Genomic DNA, 23,701 nt, shown 5'->3' on the forward strand with positions numbered 1-23,701 from the left:
TGGTGATGGAGGATGGTTGATGATGACGATGGCGACGGATTCCCCTCTCCGGAGCCCCGAACGGACTCCAGATCAGCCCTCCCGAGAGAGTTTAGGGCTTGGCAGCGGCTCCGTATCGTAAAACACGATGAATCCTTCTCTTTGATTTTTTTCTCCCCGAACACGAATATATGGAGTTGAAGTTAAGGTCGGTGGAGCACCAGGGGGCCCACGAGGCAGGGGGTGCACCCAGGGGGGAGGCACGCCCCTACCCTCGTGGACAGGGTGTGGGCCCCTGGCCTTGATTCTTTCGCCAGTATTTTTTATATATTCCAAAAATATTCTCCGTTGATTTTCAGGTCATTCCGAGAACTTTTATTTGTGCACAAAAATAACACCATGGCAATTCTGCTGAAAACAGCGTCAGTCCAGGTTAGCTCCATTCAAATCATGCAAGTTAGAGTCCAAAACAAGGGCAAAAGTGTTTGGAAAAATAGATACGTCGAAGACGTACCAGTGTCCGTTTTGCCGAACCAAACGGATGAATCTTGACAAAACGGACGTTCGTTTAGGTTGCGCATTGGAGTTGGCCTTACTCCCCACTATAAAGATAGTAGCATACTCCCCACTATGAGTAGTAACATATGCATGTTACTGGTCTAAATTACTCCCCACACTATGGGCAGTCTTAGAGCATCTCCAGCCGTTTGGTTCCCCAGCGCACCCGACGAAGGGTTTTTGGCGTTTGTGCTGGCGATATTTTGGCCTTGGGGGCGATCGAGTTCCCAGTCGCGCCCCCAGGTTTCGGCCCCAAACGCATACAAATTCAAAGTTCAGTTTTCCGGCTACCAAAAACGACACTGTTCGGCGATCATCATACCACAGGTCAGTGATCATCATAGTCAAAATCCGGCGATCAAATGGTAGGAACAATAGACATGGAGCTCATCAAACAACAGGTTTCTCTGCCGTAGGGCAGGCCGAGGTCGGCGTCGGCGTCAACGACGGCGCAGCTTCAGCAGTGCTCGAGCTCGGGGTCGGCGTGGGCGCAGCTTCAGTGTCAGGCTCGGGGTCGGCGTGGGCATAGCTTCAGTGTTCGGGATCGGCGTCGGCGTGGGCGTAGGAGCGATGGTTGCCGCCGGTCCCGACATCTGGTTCAAGATGAGGCCGCGCTCCGCCAGGTACCACGCCTTCACCTGCTTGTCCATTGTCGACGTGTCTCCCCCCATCAAGAACACCAGGTCGGTGTTCCTCTTCTTTGCGGCGACGTTGGTCCTGAGAAGGTCGAGCTTGGCGTCCTGCTTCGTCATCAATGCCGACCACCTCGCATCGGATTTCTCCTCCCTCCTTGCGGCGTTGCTCTTGGTGTCGGTGATGCACTGCTCGATCGAGGATTGCAGCCGTTCGGTGGAGGGTGCCGCGTCCCTCGCCGCCTTGGCTCGTTTGTTGCCATCAGGGCGCCCTTCTGCCGCTGTCGGGGCAGGCGCGTCCGGGTTGTAGGTGCCCTTCGCCTTGGCAAGAGCGAGCCGGACCTCTATCCATTTCTCGCACGACTCGATCCTGGTGAACACATGAAGGAACTTGAACTCTTGGCCGTCGTTGTAGCTAGGCGAGGAGCCGCATATTTGTTCGGTGGCATGGCGAGCGGATCTGGGGAGAGAATGGCGGGAGCGGCGGGGAAGAAGGGGGGACAATGAGGAAATGAAGGGAAAGCGGGAAGAAAACGTCGGGAAATCGGCCGGTGTCGCCGACAGTGCAGGCCCATGCCCCCGGTGCGCCGGGTTTGGCTTGAGTTCACACGTTGTACTTTCGGTCTAAACCAGCGATAAACGAGGATGTGAGACGCGCTGAGCCGTTTTTTCGTTGCCCATACTAAAAAGGACGCCCTAGGGCCTGTTGAGGGGCCGAGTGGAGATGCTCTTATAAATCCAGTGCACACTGGCCGCACCCACCTCACACCACGCCCTTTCCACTCCGGGCTACGCGACGCGGGCAGGGACGCAGTCGCGGCCGCGCGGTCCCTCCTTCTCCTCGCTTAGCCATTTCTGGTGAGTGCACTGCCCTCTCAGATCTATCAACTTTGGTCGCTTTTGATCTCCTCTGGCTCGAATTTACTCACTTAATTCCTTCGTTTTTCACCGCGCTGTGTAGTTGTTGATTGGTCTGTTTTCGGGAGGAGAGGGGATCGATCGAGCTCCGCCACAGGCAGGAAGGATGGTGCGGGGGAAGACGGAGATGAAGCGGATAGAGAACGAGACGAGCCGGCAGGTGACCTTCTCCAAGCGCAGGAACGGGCTGCTCAAGAAGGCCTTCGAGCTCTCCGTGCTCTGCGACGTCGAGGTCGCGCTCGCCGTCTTCTGCCCTCGTGGCAGGCTCTACGAGTTCTCCAGCGCCACCAGGTAACCCCACGCGAATGGCAAATCTTTAAATCTAGTTTCCCTGCTGCTGCTGCTGCTACTGCTGCTTGAAATCTGGTTACTGCTTGGGTATTTGGGTTCATGGGCGTTTGCAATGCTGTGGTTGCCATTTACTATTATTGGAGGTCGAGAACTCTTGTAGCTGCTGCCCATTCTACCCCAATGTATCCGTACGGACTCGATGCACACGGCTAATCGAAAAGCACATTCTTGCTAGCTTGCTCTTCCTTTTGTCTCCGTCTCTCACACACGCCACACACACCTTTTGGCCTTTGCTTTTTCTTTCCCCCTCGATTTCTCCAGTTCCCTCTCACTCCCCCCGCATTATCTCATGGAGCCTCGCTGCCTTCTCTCTTGCCTCTTCTCCGTTCTTTCCGTTCGATCAGAGGCGGTAGCGATTCAAAGAGGTCCTGAAAAATGAAGGACACACATAATAGCCAGCTGGTAGTACCTGGAGCCCAATGCCGAAATTAATGTGCAGGCGTGCCCAGCAATTACGGTGCGGCAGGGGAAGGAAGGCTACGGCTACAAATGGAGAAAAAATTTCATGTGATGTCCGGACTAGGACAGTGAGCTTCACCCATAAAAGCAAAGTACTCGTAATAATTTCTCTTGTGTGCACTTCGCAGTACCGCTGATTTGATATGCTTTCTCTTCCCCTCTCCAATCGCGTCTGTTCCGTTTTTTTTAATAGCATCAGTTCTGTTCGAGGTATGGCCTGTGATTCGGCTGTGTGACCCTTGTCAGTACAATAGCCACCGTACGTACGCAGATGTCTTGCTTGATTTTTATTAGGATCCGCACTCCTTGGTCACGCTTTGTGGTACATGCGATACTGTAGTTTCGACGAGCTTCCTGATTCGAGCGTCCTTCACATTTGACGAGTTTTAGTTTCATCGTGAGCAGGAAAACTGCATGTTTCTCCTGGGCCTGGAGGATTTTATGCGTTCATTCTCCTCAGCTGTTTTGGCTTCATTTAGGTGTACGATGTAGTGCTTACTTTAGTACAGCGTGGGCTAATCAACCTTAAACTTCTGTACGAAATCCTAGTATTATGTTTCGATCTTTACTATACTATATATTATGACAGGTTGATCGCATGTATCTCTATGTTTGGGCACAGTCGTTCAGTACATATGATCTAGTCATATTTGGTTAATTTTCTATTTCTATGTTGGTAGAATTTTTCTGTCAACGGGGTCAAACACATCACTTCTCCCCACCAAGTATGTAGGCATGTCTTAATGTTTGACTATAGTGTGAGTGAACCAAACTATGTAAAAACATACCAGACAGGCTTTCAGCTGATAGGTTCATCATATCCAATTTGTTAATGCGATAATAACAGTGCATCCCTCTTGTTACTATTAACCTTGTCAGATACTTCCTCCGTCCCAAAATAAGTGTCGCTCATTTAGTACAAAGTTAGTATAACATTGTACTAACAAATTGTACATACTTTAGTACAATGTTGTACTAAATCAACAACACTTATTTGGGACAAAGGGGGTAGTTATATATGCATGCATGTTAGGAAATTAGCTAACAATGAATGTCGATCAGCTTGGAGACTAGGATTTTTCAAAAAGGTTTTTTTTAGAAGACTTTGGAGACTGGGATGAGGGTAAGGATATTTTCTGCAGCCTTACCAGCGAAATAATATGTGCAAATTAGGGGTATGTATGCATGCATTCAACATAGTTAGATGTTTCGTGTTGGTAAGAAAGAGTATTAGAAGTCAAGTTGAAGTGTGTATATCTTATCTATATGTGTATGTGTGAGTACTAGATAGATAGAGAGAGAGAGAGATAGTAGATCCGACTGAATTGATTCTAGAGTCGTTCAACTTTGTCCGCACTTTTATTCGTTGGGAATTATAAGCACCATATGATGTACCTTCTTCTTTTTACCTTCCAAGATTCTTTAGTAGTACTGTGTAATCGATTATCACTCCGTTGTAACTAAGGAGCGATTTAAAATAACTCGTCAGTGTTTCAGAAATAAAAGAAGAAACTGTTGAGGAGGGGTGGGGGTGGAGGTTGGACAGCGATAGTTATCCTGTTATTGAGGTTCACAGCACATCTTGATAGCATGGAGTACATGTTGTTTATGACTGAGGTGGATATAGACGCAACCTCTAGGACCCCGCAAAAAAAAAGGGTCATATGTACTTTGTTTCCTCTTTCCTACTGTCGTGATTTTATTCTGTGCGGTAGAAATATTGTACTGCAAAAGAACAATCAGAAAGATACAGCCAATTTATTAAAAATAGATGCCAGGAAAACAGACTGACTAACCCAATGAAATAAGTTGACAAGATAATCCAAGTACTCCTTTTGTTTTTTCCCCTCCACATATTAGGTTTGTCTGAAGTCAAATTCTTCAAAGTTTGACCAGGTTTATATAAAAAATTATACATTTGCAATACAATATCAATATCATTGGATCCATGAGGGAATGTACTTTCATATTATATTTATTAGATATTGTTGGTGTTGATAATTTTTAATATAAGTTTTGTCAATTTTGCAATGTTTGATTTCAGACAAATCTAACGGAGTTAAAAGAAACGGAAGGAGTACGAACATTGAGCTAATTAATATCCAAGAAATTTGAACTGATAAGTTGAGCAGAACGGGGACATTTTGATGCACTAAAATATTCCAAATAAGTCACTCCAAAATTCCTACTTGATGAAGAGGAAGAGCGCCTGCTGGTTATTTTTTAATCGCGTCAGTTCTGTTCGAGGTATGGCCTGTGATTCGGCTGTGTGACCTTTGTCACAGTAGATCTCTTGCTTGTTTTATTGGGGTCCGCACTGTTGGTCAGGTTGTGTGGTAGTACATGCGATACTGTTTCGGCGTGCTTTCTGATCAGGGCCGGGTGTCCTTCGCATTTGACGAGTTGTAGTTTAATCGTGAGCATGAAAACTGCATGTTTCTCCTGGGTTTGGAGAAATTTATGAGTTCACTCTCATCGGCTGTTTTGGTTTCATTTAGGTGTATGATTTAGTGCTTACTTTGGTACACTGTAGGCTAATCAACCTTAAACTTCTGTCTTGTGATTGGGCACAATCGTTCAGTACATATGATCTAGTCATATTTGGTTAACTTCCTGTCTCTATGTTGGTAGAATTTTTCTGTCAAGACGGTCAAACACATCACTTCTCACAACCAAGTACTCCCTCCGTCCGGGTTTATTAGGCCTCTCAGCATCACAAGCATGTCCCCTTTTATAAGGCCCCGCATTGGAAAGGTGCATGCATGCAACCATTTCATTGGTTGTATTGAAAGCTATTGTTGTTGGTGCCATGGCTGAAAAGTTAATACACTTCATGTGTGCTTTTTCATTGGCTGCATGCATGTGAGAGAGTGCATTGGGAGTGAAATGGAATAATTAATGTGAGCAAATTACTATGTGTCTTGGTCTAAGAGAAGTTGTCTTTAGGCCTAATAAACCCGGACGGAGGGAGTATGTAGGCATGTCTTAATATTTGGCTATAGTGTGAGTGAACCAAACAATGTGTTCAAACATACCAGACAGGCTTTCAGATAGCTTCATACATATCCAATTTGTAAATGCGAGAATAACAGTGCATCCCTTTTGTTAGTAGTAAATTAGTAATCTTCTCGTATAGTTATATATGCATGCATGTTAGGAAATAGCTAGCAATAATGCATGTCGGCTTGGAGACTATGATGAGGGTAAGGATATTTTCTACAGCCTTACTGGCCAAATAGTATGTGCAAGTTAGGGATGTATGCACGCATTCGACATATAGTTAGATGTTTCATGTTGGTAAGAAAGAGTAGTAGATACCCGCACAAAAAAGAGTAGTAGAAGTAAATATGAAGTGTGTATGGATAAGCATATCTTTTCTATGTGTGTATGTGTTAGTAGTTAGTACTAGAGAGAGAGAGAGAGTAGAGCGGAGTGAATTGATTCTAGAGTTATTCAACTTTGTGGGCACTTTTATTCACTGAGGGTTATATGATATACTTTCTTTGTTTTCCTTAAGATTCATTAATTAGTACCACGTAATTGATTATCACTCCGTTGTAAATATGGAGTAATTTAAAATAACCCGTCGTTGTTAGAAATAAAAAAGCAACTGTTTTAACAACGAGATTCATTAATATGAAAAGTTCCATGGAAAACATGAAACTCCCTTTTTATGCAGTTACTATTAATTTTCTAATTCTTGCTTTTCTTTAAATCTTATTAAAGATACCTCTCAAATTAATAACTCGATATATAGCAGGCAACCATGAAAAATATATATTCAAAGAACTAAGTAGTAATATTAGGGTTGTATATGCATAAATCATTTGGCATGGCAAGTATAATTTCTAGATTGCGCAAGACGATCCGTCATAGGTTTCACACACATCGAAACAGACATGTTATCTGTTAGGCAACTCTACTGATAAATGAATCCAATAATATTACCCTAAAATTGAGTGTTGCCTATGTCTTGCTAAAATTTCATGTGATTGGACTATTCTTTTAATTCACAAATATAGTTTCAGATGTTTACTCACAGTAGTCTATGGACAAATTAGACTATATTTCGTAAGATCAAGTATTGATTTCCCTACAATATGCTTACCAATAAGTTAATGATAGGTCTTGAACAGTTACACACTGAATGAACTTACTTCACTATACTACGTTTTTTATTCAATATGGAAAATTATTAATGAAAATATTTATAAGAATATAAAATGTTTATTTCGTATATTATTTTCTATTTTAATCAATATCACATTCAAAAATTAGTGTTCCTGTCCACTTTGAATGAAAATTATATTGTGCCAATGGTACTATAGTATTGGACTAAACTTTGAGCATTAGTTATGATGATTATATATCCAAACGAAGTTATCTTTTTCATTGAATATGATTATTTGTTTCCTTAAATAATAATCATTTGTTCCTCATCTTATCTGGTCTTAGCTTGGTAGGCTAATATTTAATTTATTCTTATCAACATTTATATTCAAAAAAATGTAAGGTACATTGTAATAGTGGGTATTATTTAATAAATATTACCCCGCCTTTCCGATTTTCCTTGCACTGTTGGCAGATTGCTTGTCCTAACTGACGCCTAAATTATTCCCGTAAAAAACCATTATTAAATTACATTTCACAATCTAACACTATAATTTTCATGTAACTTTTTTTTCGGGGTAATTTTTATGTAACTTTGAACATGCAATTGAATATTCAGTGTTGTTGATAGTTTAACCAATCAAAGCTAGCTATGGCATTCATTCATGAAACTGGTTTGGCTTATAAATGTATTAATCTGGATTCATGCACACATATACTTGCTTCTATTCTGCTTCCTGTTTTGCTATGTCATTGCCTAAGCGAGTACAAACTAAGGAACGTTGCATGGGATTTCTCACGTGGTACTATTCATTATGGCAAAGTCAGCTTTGAGCTAAACAAGTCCTTATTTATTCTTGGATGTGTTACTTTGGCCATGCGATCTCACATGGTCACATTACTTTCGAATCTGCTTCATCAAATGATATACAACGGCTGAACTAAGTTAGCAAAATAACATCTAAAAATGGGTTTAAATTGATAAATCACCACTAAAGTAGTTTCATGCATCCATTGTAGTGATGTTTGTTGTACATCTTGTTCTCGGTGGAGGGCTCCGTCATCTTCGTAGCGATGCTTGTTGTACATCCGTTGTTCGCTTCGAGTTGGCTTAGCCGATCTCCGGCACCTTTGTATCTTGTTGTGTGTGTGTGTGTGTGTGTGTGTGTGTGTGTGTGCGTGTGTGTGTGTGTGTGTGTGTGTGTGTGTGTGTTTGGGTGATGTGTTGTATGGTTCGGTTGTACGAGGGTCGATGCTTTATATATAAAGCGGGGCGAAAGCCTTCTTCGATATTGTAATTTGAAGAACGGGCATACTACTAGCAAATTTTGGCCAACAAATGAACTTCTCTTTACTCAAGGAGGAATACACGGAAAAGTTACATCAATTCTCTAAGTAATTTAAATTCTGGTAACCGTTCGGTAACCATTCAACTATAAGAAAATATGTTCTGATTAATTGTGCCAGCCGGAAAGTTAGGTAGTTCATTTTATTTTTCTTCGTAAGCCCATTTAACGAGGGGTTAGAAATGTGGGTGCTTGGCAATAATCAAAATTATCAACCGGCCTCGTCTACGATGTCATGTGGTGGGTGCAAGCAATACCGCCATCAACACAAAGTCCTGGAGCCAACTGAACCATTGTAGATAAATCCTGAGATTAGAGTTCTCATGGTTTTCAAGTCGTGTTAGTTTTGTTAGTTTGGATTGTGTTTGGGTACTCCGTCCTAGTTCGTAGCTATGCTTTAAAGCAAGGCAATCCTCGTGTAAACTGGCTTCGAAGAAATAACAGAAAAGGGGATGGTTTACCTCTAGATCGAATTTTTGGTGCCATGACGCCAAAACCCAAATAACCTCACCCCATCCTCCAACATCCCACGATTATCCCCTCTGTAATCTAGGTCGTGACTGCTTGAAGTACCTCCTCGATCAATGCTTATCCACCATCCCTCAACACCACCGTTTAGAAAACTCCTCGGTTATTATTTCTTTATTCAATGCATGGGAAAGTTAAACATTGTGGTTGGGGCCTTGTTCCGTTGGAAGGAACACCAAAGATTGTTGACAGCTTGTCTAGCATTTCCTTCGTGTTCTTGTCACTTGTGCGCAACTATGATAACGTAACCGACACTTATTTGAGTGGCAACAATAGAAAGAGGCGGGTAACCTCAGGGATCCTTGGGATTGCATTGATGGCCTTCTAAGATATGGTGGACAATCTACATCCCGCCATCCTCTCCGCCATTCCCACCATATTTGGCTTGGCGCATGACACTGGCCATGAGTGTTCAATGTGCTATGGAGAACTTTGTGCATGCTTTCCCATTCTCCAACACAATAAATCTGAGTATATGCACCTAAGAAGCCTCTTACAGTCACTGCCAAACCAATACCATATATGGGTTGATATTTCTATGGATTTTGTGCATGGCCTTTCATGGGAGTGCGGAAAACTAGTCATTCTTTCAATGGTGGATCGTTTCTCAATGATGGCACACTTCATTCTTCTTGTTCATCCCCTACCAGACAGTAAAAGTCGCACATGCTTTCTTCACCGACATTGTTTGGCTTCATAACCTACCAGAGACGATAATATCTGATCGAGACCTTGTCTTTACAAGTCAATTTTGGTTAGAACACTCCCGCCTCGCTATGGTTCAGTTCCACACGAACTCTGCCTTCCATTTGTCAGTTTGGAGACCAAAAAATGTTTGTCAAACATGTAACTGCGATGTATCTACGTTGTATGATGAGCGATCATCCTCACACTTGGCTCGAATGGCTTCCTTTGGTAGAATTATGCTATACATCCTTTCATATTGCTCTAAGGCCTACTCCTTCAAGATTGTGTTTACGCATGCCCCCTAACTCTATGGTTCTATGATACTGCTGCAGCCTGCATACGAGTAGTTGATTTCTTAATTACTTCATGAATCGAGATGGGTTCATTGCTAATGCTTAAGATCGTCTTGCCCAGGCCCAACATCATGATCAGTAATATTATGATGCCAAGCATTGTGAACACTATCCTTGAATGTCGGTCAATAGGTTGGCTTGGCCTACACACAATTCAGTAGTTTCTTTGATACATCATGGCAAGTTGTCACCACATCCATATGGTACGCCAAAACTACATGTAGCTTGCATACCCCTAGAGATAGTTAGGGTATCTCCAATTGGGTCACCAAATCTTTCCACATATGTACGGACTGGACAATCCAGGCAGTTTTAGCCATCCAATGATATTCACCAAATATCTACGGATTGGTAAGAACGTCTGAAATCCCACAACCCATCCCAAAACTTGGGGCGGGGCAAGGGGTTAGGGTAGATCCGGATGGCCACGGACACCGCCAACTCAGTCTCGGACCCCACCACGAATCCACTTTTCCCTCTCCCTCCCTTCTCTTGGCCGCACACTGGCGAAGCACTGTCCTTGCCTCCAAGGAGTCACTCAACATGTCCAATGGGATGCGCCCAAAGGCGGCACTAGCAGAGGGGAATGGGATGGCTCGCCAGGCTTGCACAACCACCATGGCTCTGGCTTCAACGGTTGGCCTTGTTAATGAAACTACTGGAAGAGCTGAAAGGGCCTACGTCGCTCGGGGCATGACCGACTCCTGTGGTACTCTTGGCGCAAGTGGATCCCCGAAGGCTGGCTTATTATCCCTGGCCTCATGGTCCGGATCTTCGTCTTCATCATCTCCCGTTGTAGAGCTGGCAGAAGGACCCTCAATCATGGCACCTACAATAGGCACCATGGCTGGTCGTTGGTCAGGAAGCCGAGGAACTGGATCTCCTCTGAGAAATCTGCAGTATCCCCTTAAACATCATCAAGATCATCTCGACTTCCCCTTGAAGTAGTTGTCCCGGAGGCTTCCAATGATGTCACCTTCATCGATGTGCATGTACATTAGGTGTTCCCTGGCCTTAAGTGGTTGGATGCCCCGCTCCATAACTGCCATCATCACTTCAACCATCGTCAAACCGTCCTTGGCGAGCTTTGGGCTCCAGGAGTTGTGTTGGATGGGTGGAACCGAGGTGAAGGCCTCGACGAAGCCGGTCTGTGGAGGATTTTCAACCTTGAGATCGGGGATGTAGACCCATCCCTCCTGCCACTTCTTGTTGGACTCCTCCTCGGGTCCTTTGAGTTACCTGGATCCAGACTTCTTTGTAATGGCAGCTCCGCCACACTCGCTGATCTCGATGATGTTGTTCTCGATCTTCACTTGGAAGTACCACTACGAGAGGACGAAATGGGCTCGATGCCATGGCAGCACTTGCAGAAAGCCATAAAGCGGGCAATGTGCAGGACGCTGGTCGGGGTGAGGTGGTGAAGCCGAAGAACCTAAAAATGTAGGAGTTGTCAGAAGAAATGATGTGCTAGAAAAACTGAGGCCACGGAGGAGGAATGGTATGAAGCATACCCACTCATCCTCCTATGGATTTTGGGATAACTTCCTTGACCTCTCCCTAGGCAGTCATCAGCACCGATGAGCGGCAGTTAGCAACCCCTGACGGTGGCAGATACCCTTGCTCGAAGAGATGTTGGAGCTGCATGGTTATGGTGGTGGAGGCCATCCACTTCCCTTTGATGTTGGATATGACCTTCAAGTTCCCATTACCATTGGCAGTGGCCTCCTTGCCCACGGCTCCGCACTTTGTCGGTTGGACCTTGGTCAGCTTAGGAGCCATCAATTGTCGTTGGGATGGAGGGAGGGAGGGAGAGAGAGAGAGAGGGAGGGAGAACTTTGGAGAAGAACAATAGAGACTAGGGTGCGAGAAGAAGAAGATGGAGAGAAATGGGCCTATGTTGTGCTCCTCAGGATCTTTCCCTCATAAAGCTCTAACGAAGGGGAAACGGCAGTGGGCACACCATGTCATGCGGGAAGTTAACTCTACCCATTTCCCACTAACGCATGGTTAAGGCATGCAGGAATCAAGGTGTGTCGTCAATGACGCTAGCGCATGAGACATTCTGTCTGGTCAAGTTGTAATGACCGATGGGGCGTGGCCTTAATGGGGCCCATGGTCCTTTGCACGCCTGGTTGACCAATGGCCAGCGCTACCAAGGTTATCTATCTCAAGCAGCTAGACCAAAGCCTGATCTTGTCCTCCTCCTAGGTTGGACCTCCATTTGAAATGTTGGTAACTGTTCCTTGGGAAATTGACCCGTGGAAATCATCTTAGCGGGAAGAGATTTCCAAGGAGTTTGGTTGTCTACACCAACAATTCAACACGAGATTTGCCATCCATTCAGATGGGCTAGGCTAGTTGGTAGAGAGAACCTAGAGATTATTCTCAATCCCTCAATCACCATTGTACACCTACATCAATCAATATACATGAGCAAGAAGTAGGGTTTTACCTCGACCTTGAGGGCCTGAACCTAGGTAACCCGTCTTTTGTTCCCCTCTAGTCTACTCGTCTAGCTGAGATACGTTGTTGAGGGATCTGCTGGAAATAACTCCGATGGTTAGAGTTGGCTCAGTGCCTTACAAATTACAGCTGCCCTTATGGTCTGTCTCCACTACATGTTTCAAGTTACCTTGCTAAGGGCATCTCCAGCCGTTGGCCCCCCAGGGGGCGTCTAAAAGCACCGCCTGGGGGTGAGCCGGCGCAAAAAATGGCCCTGGGGGCGAGTCGGTCCCCAGCCGTCGGCCCCCAGGGCCGCCCCCAGGCGCGTACTAAAAAAAGAACCGTTCGGCGAAGTTATGATATAAACTAGTTAAATTTCGGCCAAACATGGCAAATTTTAGCGAAATTCGGCCAAACATTACATTAATCTAATCTGAAAAAAGAAAGGGGCTGAAGTCGTCGCCGCCGTCGCCACCATCGTCGTCGTCGGCCTTCTCCTCCTTGACGCAGGTGCCCCTGCTGGACCCCTGCCCGGCGTCGCCATGGCGAACAGGCGGCGGCGTGTCGTCGTCGTCGCTGTCGCATAAGACGACGTCCCCGCCTTCCTCGCGGCCGCGTCGGCGCTCCTTGAAGCGGCGTAGGGCGGCGCACTGGCGCTCCTTCTCCTTCTCGCGGCGCGCCTTCTCCATCGCAATGGAGTCCTGGCGCGCCCATTCGAGGGCCGCGTCGTCGTCGGCGAACTCCGCCTTCACCGGCGCCAGCCCCGGCTCCGTCTTTGGCTTGACGAAGCGTGGGGGAGCCGGCGAGGAGGAGGCGCGCCGGCCGCCCTCGTTGATGACGATGCCGGCGCTGCGAGTGCGCCGGCTGAGCGGCATCTCCGCCGCGGGCTTGGCCTTGACGCCGAGCAGCGCCGGAGAGCCGGAGGAGTGTGAAGAAGAGCGTGATGAGGAGGAAGAAGAGGAGGCGCCGAACCTCCCTGGCGCCCATGGCCCGGCGCGTCGGTGCTGCGCCGGGGCTGCCACCCTCGCCGGGGGGTACGCCAACGGCGGGTCGTTGCCGCCCTCGAGGTACGTGAGCACGCCCTCGAGTGTGCGGCCGGGGACGCCCCACCAGAGGTGGCGTCCCTCGCTGTTCTGCCGGCCGCCGACCACCGGCGCGCCGTTGGTGGACGCCAAGCGCTGCTGCTGGCGGTGCTCGAAATACGCCGCCCAGGCCGCGTGGTTGTCAGCGGCGTACTGGGGGAGGGAGAGTTCGGCGTCGGTGAGGGACGCGCGCACGATCTCGACCTCCTCGGCGAAGTACTTCGGCTTCGCCACGCCGTCGGGCAACGGGGGAATGGGCACTCCCCCGGCGCTGAGTCTCCACCCTGTTGGCCCGGCGCGCATGTCCGGCGGCGCTGGGATGTTCGCCTGGAACAGGAGTCAGGACTCCTGTTCGCGGAGCGAACGGCGGCCGAAGCCGTTGGCCGCCGCCTCGTCTCCGGGGAAGCGTTCTTCCATGGCGACGGCAGGGCTGGGCGGGCTCGGGAGAGGTAGAGGGAGGGGCTGGGCGGCGGCGCTCGGGAGAGGTAGGAAGAGGAAGGGGCTGGACGGCGGCGAGGGGCGGGGCTGGTGTGGGCACAGGCGAGTGGAGGCCGCCGGCTTATATAGCCGGGTCGCGCCCGTGTGTACGCGTGCGAGGGAGGGGAGGCGTCGGCGCGCCGTCCCGTGACGCGCCGCACGTGAGGAATCAATGGCAAGGCTGACCGGCGGCAGCCTTGCCATGGATTCCCCGCGGGAACCGAGGCCGTTGGGGGAAGACGAGGCGCCGAGTCGCTGACGCGGCTGGCCCACGTCTTTTTTGCGCCAAAACAGCTTGCCCCGGCGCCCCCGGGCGCTCCCCAACGCGCCGGGTTCGCCTTGGGTCCGCCGGCGCTGTTTTCGGCCCAAGCCGGCGAAAATCGGGCTCCTGGGGCGCGACTGGGCCGTTTTTTCGGCGCCGGCGCGGAAAAATCTCCTGGGGAGGCCTTTCTGGGGGCGCGGCTAGAAATGCCCTAAAGGTTTACCATGGTGAATCACAACGTATACCTCCTCGACCCGCGATAGATCATGGAAGGGTCATTCCATCACCTCCTAGTCATTGGGAAGGAGCTGCTGCTTCTGAAGCTAATTGGGAAAACATGGTAGAATTTCAATGTTGATCACTTTCAAGCTTGAGGACGAGCAACTTGTTGAAGGGAGGAGTAGTGCCATGTGCGGGCAAGCAGTATCGCGGTAGTTACCAGATTCGTGATTCGCTCTATTCACGATTCGAGCTCGTGGTTCGTAATTCGCTACCTCATACAAATGGGATTTCTTAGGGGTTATACATCTCTGATTTGCAAATAAGAGATTGGGTTGGCGATTTTACGGTTTTCGATTGGCAACACGGTTATAGCTATATAGAACACATGGTTAACAACAATGGAAGATCCTAAACTCGATAAAAGGAAAATCATATGCCTAAATTTTTTGAGGGGAGCGGGACAGATCCTATGTCTAAATCGTACTACTATCCCCATCCTGATTTATCCGTCTCCTTCGTATTTTGTACTAAATTTTGATCATAGATTTAACTAACAAAATTTTAATGCATGTCACAAAAATTATCGTATTTGAATATAGTTTTCAATGATATCATTTTTTAGATATGCATTAACATTTTGTTAGTTAAATCTAAGATTAAAGTTTGGCACAAATTATTAAGAGAACCAATAAATCAAGACCAAGGTAGTACATATGTTTTCTTAGACTATCCATAGTGGGAGTAACTTCAGTAGTAACATCGAGTCCAACTCAGCAAATTTGCTTATGTGGCAATTAGTTAATGAGGAAAGAGGTAGTAGTAGTAACTTAGCTAGTTACTATAACATCACATGTCTCAATACAATATGAGTCTATAACATAATAAATAAAGATTTACATGTTACCACACTTATGTTACTACCCACTATGAAGGTAGTAATATAGTCTAGGGATATATATATGTTACTAGTGTATGTTACTTTTCATTGTGGCTAGTCTTACGGAGGGAGTACCAAAAAATGGGGAAAATGAGATTTAACCCCTGCACTCTCGCTACGCGCAGTTACAGCGCCATGGCCGCCACCATGACACAAACATCCGTCTCCCGTTTTCCGCCACCTCTTCCTCCAACTTCAAGTTCCTGGCCACCCCTCACTCCGCGAGAACCACCGGACGTACCTACCCATCTGTGCGCAGGTCTCCAGCACCGATGCTTCAGCCGCTGCCTCGCGCCGGCCAACGAGTATCCCCCGCCCCATCGCGTGTTCCTCGTACACCGATGGGCAGAGGAGTGAGCGCTCTATTTCGGATCGATTGTGGATTCGGCGAATCGGCGAGCGAGCACAGGACGGTCGGGGCGAATTCGAACCCCGATCTGGATAGGTCGATGGGGATCGGAGATTCGGAGTTCGACGCCTCTTCTAATCCGGTAACTATATCACTACCACCACTACAAAGTCCAGGACCTGCCAAACCATCATCAAGAGCTAAATCCTAAGATTAATGTTATCTAGAGCTTCAAGTCTTGTTAATTTGGTTAGTTTGGATTCTGTTAGGGTCATTCCTTTTTCTTTACTAGATTGGATCGTTCCTTCCTACATACTGTAGTTGCGAGCAGCTATGCCAAGTAATCTGGTATCTACTCGCTCCGTTCGGACTTGTCACACAAATAGATGTATCTACAACTAAAATATATCTAGATACATTCATTTCTTGGACGAGTAATTCGAAACGGAGGGAGTAAGAAATAAGCCAGAGCCCAAACAGCCTCTCCCCCGCCCTCCAACATCCCACGATTATCCCCACCGTAATCTAGGTTGTGACAATCACCAACACCATTTTGAGAGTTAGCATGTACTCTCTCCGTTCCGAATTACTTGTCGCAGGTATGGATGTATCTAGATGTATTTTAGTTCCAGATACATCCATTTCTGCGACGAGTAATTTGGAACGGAGAGAGTACCAGTGTTGATTATGGAGTAATTTGTATGGCTTAAAACATCAACATGAAAGTGACACACGTCATAAGAAGGATAGCTTAAGCCAGATGTTACACTCTTTAGCATCTCATTATTGACCTTATTTTTTCTTGAAAACTAAATATCATTTCCAATATTGTTTGCATATCTTGATGTTCATGAACTCTCTGACAAGACACTGCATTCTTGGCGTTTTATATTCAATATCTCATTATCGTTTTTATTTGTCCTTCAGAAGTATTTATCATTTCCAACATATATCTTGATGTCCTTGATCCCTCTGACAAAAGATTGCATTCTTGGCGCTCAAGAAAATATGTGTAACATCTTTATTTCTTTTGTCAGAAAAATAATTTTTAAGTTCTAACTTTAGTTTTCTTATTATATGTGTGATTCAGCTTGCAGAAATCGATTGACCGCTATAAGGCTTATAGGAAGGATAATAATGTTAATAACAAGACAGTACAGCCAGATATACAGGTGAAGATCCTAATATGTCAACTTTTTTGTTGATTAAGACTTGAATAATCCATTACAATCATGTGAATATCTGGCAAGTGATATCAAGTTATAGTACATCTCCATTTTGTATATATTAAGGCCTTCTTTTTCAGAATATAGCCATAACACAGTATAGCAGTGATGCAATTTGCTTGTATCTTACATCAGTATATTAATTTGTCAATGACCTGCGTGACAACTAAATATATTGATACACGCCACTGTATATTCAATTGATACGTAATAGCTAAATTAAAACCTGCACGACCCTTATAATGTATATAATGTAGGAACATGATCACAATATGCTCTCTTTAATACTGTATTTGTCATGTTGACCAATGACTGGATACTCTTCTACACCTTCAATGAATACAGCAAAACAAATGTTAATAGAATGGTCGTGCATCTAAACCCTCAAAGATTGTGCAATTCTTCATTTAACCAATTAAAAATCAGGAGCTATAGCTGTTGTTGCAACTAACTTATGCCAGCTCACTATTGCAATATCACATGGACACATGCTAATAGCAAAAACATGATATGTAGTTATATACTGCCCATTAGTTTTCAGTATAATAAGGACTTAAATGTTAGCTCTGGGCATTATAGTATGGCATGTGATGTGACGACACACATTCTTATGCTGAATCATCTGGATTCTGAACTGTAGCAAGTCAAAGCCGATACTGTAAGCTTGGCAAAGAAACTTGAAGCTCTTGAAGTTTCGAAGCTGTAAGCAATCTTGTCACTTTCTGAAGCCTAGATTATACGTAAACAGCCAAAAATAATGCTTAATTATATGAGGTGCAGAAAGATCTTGGGTGAGAATTTAGGAGGGTGCTCTGCTGAAGAACTGAACTGTCTGGAAGTAAATATTGAGAAGAGTCTCCGCATCATCAGAGGAAAGAAGGTTGGCTAGCCAAAAACTCTTGAATTGCTATAAAACAGGTGAGCTGCTCAATTTTACGCAAACTAACCTGAATCTGTGTATGTGTTGACTCCACTGCCATCAGACCCAGGTGCTCGAACAGCAGATAGCTAACCTGAAAGAAAAGGTATACCCCCAAGGCCCCAACTGATGCATAACCCCAAAGGCCAGACTAACTTATGGCCTTTTTCTTTTCTTACAGCAGCCTATATACATAAATAACTCACAGTACACACGCCAACTAATTCTGCATGCTTCTTGTACTATGTTCAGGAGAGGACGCTTCTCAAAGACAACGAAGACTTGCGTGGAAAGGTGATGACTTCTTATACTTTGTTTGCAAGTAAAACTGCAGAGTACCTGATATCTTATATGCAAGAGACAGAGAACATAGCAAATTAGTCTCGCACCCATCATGTATTATGTATGGAATTCTACCAAGTCACTGACGTCGATCTTGTCGCTGCAGCAGCGCGACCTTGAGGCTTCGCTGGTGGTTCCTGCCCTGAACTGCGTCACGCCCCTGCAGCCACGTGGCCAGCTGGCACCAGAGCAGGAACCGGTACCGAGCGACGAGGACGTGGAGACGGAGCTCTACATTGGGTTGCCCGGGGTTCGCTGCTCCAACCGGCGGTCAGGTCAAGCCAAATAGCTAATCAGCCGGAAGGTTGAGCCTCACACAAATAAACTCTCTACAGATGCATGAAGTGGCCAATCAGTAGTCCACCATTTCTGTTATTCTCTATATTTAGACAGAATCTATAATCTCTTGCAAAGCTAAATTAGCGGCTGCGACGATGTCAAACCTGCAGAGAACCTCTGACGACTGAAGGTGAAACGCCAGTACACCAATTGTTTCTTGCGCAACGGCCGGCAAATGGAACTAGGGGAGGCATTCTTGTTAAAAACAATTCTGTAATTAGGGTAAAATCTCCCCTTGCCCAAAACCGTCGTTGCAGTTTGTCCCGCAACCGACGTCTCCCTTTGATCTCCTGGAACCGACGTCTCCTCGAGGGATCGTCGTGTCTCTTCGGGACATATAAAAGGGGGCCTGTAACCATCGATCAAAGGATTTGATCATTCTGATTCAAAACATGTTATCAGCACGATGGTCACATGTGTATCTTCTATCCACATGTCTGGACCTTTATGGTATTTCATGGTTCTGATTGACGCATATACACGATGGTCATATGTGTGTCTTCTATCCACACGAAATCATGCATTTGCCAAGATAATGAGGCAAGTCATTAAGTTGCAAGACCTTTGTTGATGAATTGCAACTTGCCAATCTCTTGTTGGGGTCATGCTGTTTTGCACGCTGCTGACTTGATACAATTGAGGCCAACTGCATATCACAGTTCTTTCCCTCTGGAATTGGTACGTGGAAATCCTCCAAGCATTTCCCATCTGCGTAAGTTCGGATGTGCTGTATACATCCCGATCTCACCACCACAGCGGACATCTATGGGCCCACACAGGAAGTTGGGGATCTATGTGGGGTACAAATCGCCGTCGATTATTAAGTACCTGGAACCCCTGACCGGGGATATGTTCACAGCCCGTCACGCTGATTGCATATTTAATGAGGAACATTTTCCGGCATTAGGGGGAGATTTCAAGTACCAGAAAGAATGCTCGGAAATTGATTGGAATGCTCATTCCATTTCATCCTCTGATCCACGTACCCATGAGACCGAACTTCAAGTTCGAAAGATCATTAATTTGCAACATCTTGCAAATAATCTGCCAGATTCATTTACTGATTTGAAAGGTGTTACAAAATCCTTAAACCCGGCCAGAAACGCGCCGGAAAGAGTGGAGGTATCAATAAAAACCACTCAACTCCCTATCCCTAAAAAGAGGGGGAGTAGTACGGCCTCTGACCCGGAGCATGTTTCTAGCAAGCAGCAAAGGAAATCGAGGAGAAAAACCTCGGAGTCATTAAATGCAGGTCAACTCAACGTTGACAAACACCTGATGGGTAGTATACACCCAGTGGAAGGGCAACCTCCACAACCCAGTTCCAGTGTGCAAAAACTGACTGGGACATCGGAACACCGAGACTCGATCGTATTGGGAAATCACGAAGAGTCCTTAGGGGTGCAGGAAATTTCCATCAACTATGTTGATTCTGGAGAATTATTTGACCGTAAGACTACGACTGTCGACATATATTTTGCTGAAAAGATTGTAGATACCCTTCTCACTAATCATGATCCAAGGTCTATCGTTGAGTGCCAAAAGCGCTCCGACTGGCCTAAATGGAAGGATGCAGTCCAAGCAGAAATTGCCTCGCTTAACAAAAGAAAGGTATTCACTGAAGCAATACCTACACCTCCCAGTGTTTTCCCTGCGGGATTCAAATGGGTTTTTCTCCGGAAACGGAATGAGAACAATGAGGTGGTGAGATATAAAGCAAGGTTCGTAGCACATGGTTTCACGCAGAAACCCGACAGTGATTTCACTGAAACATATTCTCCAGTAATGAGTGCAACCACTTTCCGATATCTTATAGCTTTGGCAGTGCAAAATCGTCTATCTATGCAGTTGATGGACGTCGTGACCGCATATCTTTATGGGTCACTAGATTCGGACATATATATGAAGGTTCCTGATGGAATCTCTGTCCCGAATAAAAATGCAAAACGCAACATGTATTGTGTAAAGCTAAATAAGTCACTATATGGCTTAAGGCAGTCGAGACGGATGTGGTACAACCGACTCAGCGAGTTCCTTCTTCGGAAAGGTTACTCCAATAGTGCTGATTGCCCATGTGTTTTCATCAAGAAGTCCTCTACAGGATTTTGCATCATTTCTGTGTATGTTGATGATCTCAACATCATTGGCAGCACACCAGACATTGATGAAGCATGCAATCAACTAAAGATGGAATTTGAGATGAAGGATTTGGGTAAAACCAAATTTTGCTTAGGTATTCAACTTGAGCATCTTCCCTCAGGAATCATGGTACACCAATCTGCCTATATCCAGAAAATATTGGAGAAATTCAATATGGACAAATCCTATCCATCTAAAACTCCCATGGTGGTTCGATCTCTAGACGTAGAGAAAGATCCATTCAGACCAAGGGATGATGGAGAAGAGGTGTTGGGACCTGAAGTTCCATACCTTAGTGCTGTTGGAGCGCTTATGTATCTTGCAAATTGCACAAGACCTGATATTGCATTTGCAGTGAATCTAGTTGCTAGACATAGCGCAGCTCCTACCAAACATCATTGGTCTGGAGTGAAGAATATCTTTCGATATCTCCAAGGCACAAAGGATCTTGGCCTATTTTTCCAGTTCTAGAAAAATCAGGACTCTAATGTGATTGGATATGCAGATGCTGACTATTTGTCTGATCCCCATAATGCCAGATCTCAGACCGGCTTCGTTTTCCTACATGGTGGCGCTGCTATATCATGGAAGTCTTCGAAACAGACTCTGGTGGCAACATCTACCAATCATTCTGAAATAATTTCATTATTTGAAGCAACATGCGAATGTGTATGGCTTCGCAGAATGATAAACCACATACAACAGTCATGTGGAATGGGTTCGATAAAATCACCTACCATTATCTACGAAGATAATGCGGCCTGTGTTGCGCAGATGCAAACAGGATACATCAAGAGTAATATCACAAAGCATATTTCTCCTAAATGGTTTTTCCCCATAATCTTCAGAAAAGCGGGGAAATAAGCATTCTGCAAGTCAAATCATGCGACAACCTTGCTGATTTATTTACCAAGTCTCTACCAAATTCTACATTCCAGAAATGTGTTCATGGAATTGGTATGCGAAGACTTAGGGACTTGCAGGTGTCAGGGGGAGTCTCTTCTTGAGATATCCTCGTTTTAATGACATCACATTATGCTATCTTTCTTTGTGAGTATATGTTTCAGGATCTCATCAAAGATTTTATGAAGAACTTTTGAAGGAGAATCTTTTAAGATGATAGAGCTTCCCGGACAATCGTGAAGATGATCTACATGGTCAAGCATAGATTAGGGGGAGTGTTAAAAATAATTCTGTAATTAGGGGAAAATCTCCCCTTGCCCAAAACCGTCGTTGTGGTTTGTCCCGCAACCGACGTCTCCCTTCGATCTCCTGGAACCGACGCCTCCTCGAGGGATCGTCGTGTCTCTTCGGGACATATAAAAGGGGGCCTGTAACCATCGATCAAAGGATTCGATCATTCTGATTCAAAACAATTCTTATGCTATGGGACGCAAACCTCCTGGATGTGACGAACATTGTCGCCTTGACCTACTGTCCCTCAGCCATGGTTCGGATCCGCAAAACAAATGTCTGCTTTAAGGTCACATCTATGGACTTACCGTCTCTACTTGTAAAGATGCCTTCTTTGCCCAGTTGATTAGCCATAAACCGCTGCGTGGGGTGGCTTGGTTGGCCTCCGGAGACTTCAACCAGATCTATCGGGCTAGGGACAAGAACAAAAGAAACATCAACCGGAGCAGAATTAACTGGTTCCGTGCCGCTTTGCAGTCCTTTAAAATAGATGTTTCACCTGGAGTAATGAGAGGGTGAACCCGACTCTATGCAAGCTAGACTTCTTTTGTAATGTTGAATGGGATACAACATCCGATACACATGTTCTACATGCCTTGTCGTCATTCTGACCACTGCCCTCTCCTGCTCATCGATGACAAGGGGCCGCGGTCTTTCAAGTTTGAGAACTTATGGGTCTCATTGCCTGGGTTTATTGACGTGGCGCGGAAGGCGTGGAATGAGCGAGCGAACCATTCAGAGCCCTTTCAAGTCTTGCACCACAAGTTGAAGAAAACCGTGCTCCATCTCACCGAGTGGAGTAAGAAGCTCTTCTCGAAGGCAAAAGTTCACCTTCATGCGGCTCTGCTCGTCATTCTTTGCCATGACGCCGAGTGGAGCAAGAAGCTCTTCTCGAAGGCAAAAGTTCATCTTCATGCGGCTCTGCTCGTCATTCTTTGCCTTGACATTGCGTAAGAATTGCGTCCACTCTCCCCCGACGAGATTGACCTCCGCTCCCGCCTTAAGTGGAGAGTGGTCAGCATGGTGTTGCTAGAAAGGTCTAGGAAAAGCCGATGTGTGAGGATTGCAAAGTTGAAAGATGGCGACGTAGACACAAAAAAATTCCGCCGCCGCATCAATGCATGGAGAAGAAAAAAAATCACATTCATAGGATCAAGCATGGGCATGGTTGGATAACCGAACACGGGAAAAAGAGAAGATTATACTTCACCACTTCACGGAGGTTATGGGAAGAGGGGCCTCGAGCAACAAGGATTTTAATTGGGATGAGCTCCCTTGTGAGCAACATGACTTACATGACCTTGATGCGCCCATCACCGAGGACGAGGTTTGGAACACAATTAAGGAAATGCCTAGTGACAAGGCTCTCAGACCGGATGGATTCACCGACATCTTTTTCAGGAAGTGTTGGGGTTTTATCAAGCGTGATATCATGAGGGCCATCCAGGGTTTTGACTCCCTCAACAGCTCCAATCTTCAATGGCTAAACTCCACCAATGTCGTGCTATTACCAAAAAAGGAGGGTGCGGAAGGCATTTCCGACTACATGCCCATTAGCCTCAGCCGCGTCGTCGCCAAAATCATTGCGAAGGTCCTCTCTTTAAGGCTTGCCCCTCACATGGATGCGCTTGTTTCCAACACCCAGAGTGCATTCATAAAAAGGAGAAGCATTCATGACAACTTTGTGTATGTTTGGAACTTTGCCCGCCGGCTTCACAAATGCAAGACCCACGCCTTACTCTTCAAGCTCGACATCAAAAAGGCTTTTGACTCGGTCAAGTGGGAATATGTCCTTGATCTGTTGCAACGTAAGGGATTCCCAAACAAGTTCCGAACGTGGGTGGCGGCGT

The 23,701-nt window shown here is 45.8% G+C and overlaps 1 protein-coding gene across 3 annotated transcripts; it reads left to right on the forward strand.

The window, feature by feature from the left end:
• The first annotated feature begins 1,940 nt into the window (after positions 1 to 1,940).
• Positions 1,941 to 18,931, forward strand: LOC119274111 (MADS-box transcription factor 56-like). Of its 3 annotated transcripts, XM_037554840.1 has the most exons (9): positions 1,941 to 2,027; positions 2,131 to 2,378; positions 16,783 to 16,864; positions 17,559 to 17,620; positions 17,699 to 17,798; positions 17,902 to 17,943; positions 18,090 to 18,131; positions 18,286 to 18,483; positions 18,629 to 18,931. In XM_037554840.1, exons 2-8 carry the CDS (start codon positions 2,194 to 2,196, stop codon positions 18,466 to 18,468), a joined length of 696 nt encoding a protein of 231 aa, XP_037410737.1. In that variant the 5' UTR covers positions 1,941 to 2,027; positions 2,131 to 2,193; the 3' UTR covers positions 18,469 to 18,483; positions 18,629 to 18,931. The 3 variants fall into 3 exon arrangements, with proteins under 3 accessions (XP_037410737.1, XP_037410736.1, XP_037410738.1); XM_037554839.1 differs by having other exon boundaries at positions 18,286 to 18,931; XM_037554841.1 differs by having other exon boundaries at positions 18,289 to 18,931.
• The last annotated feature ends 4,770 nt before the right edge of the window (positions 18,932 to 23,701 follow it).

This window comes from Triticum dicoccoides, chromosome 1A (genome assembly GCF_002162155.2).
Source record: "Triticum dicoccoides isolate Atlit2015 ecotype Zavitan chromosome 1A, WEW_v2.0, whole genome shotgun sequence".
Classification (NCBI taxonomy): Eukaryota; Viridiplantae; Streptophyta; class Magnoliopsida; order Poales; family Poaceae; genus Triticum; species Triticum dicoccoides.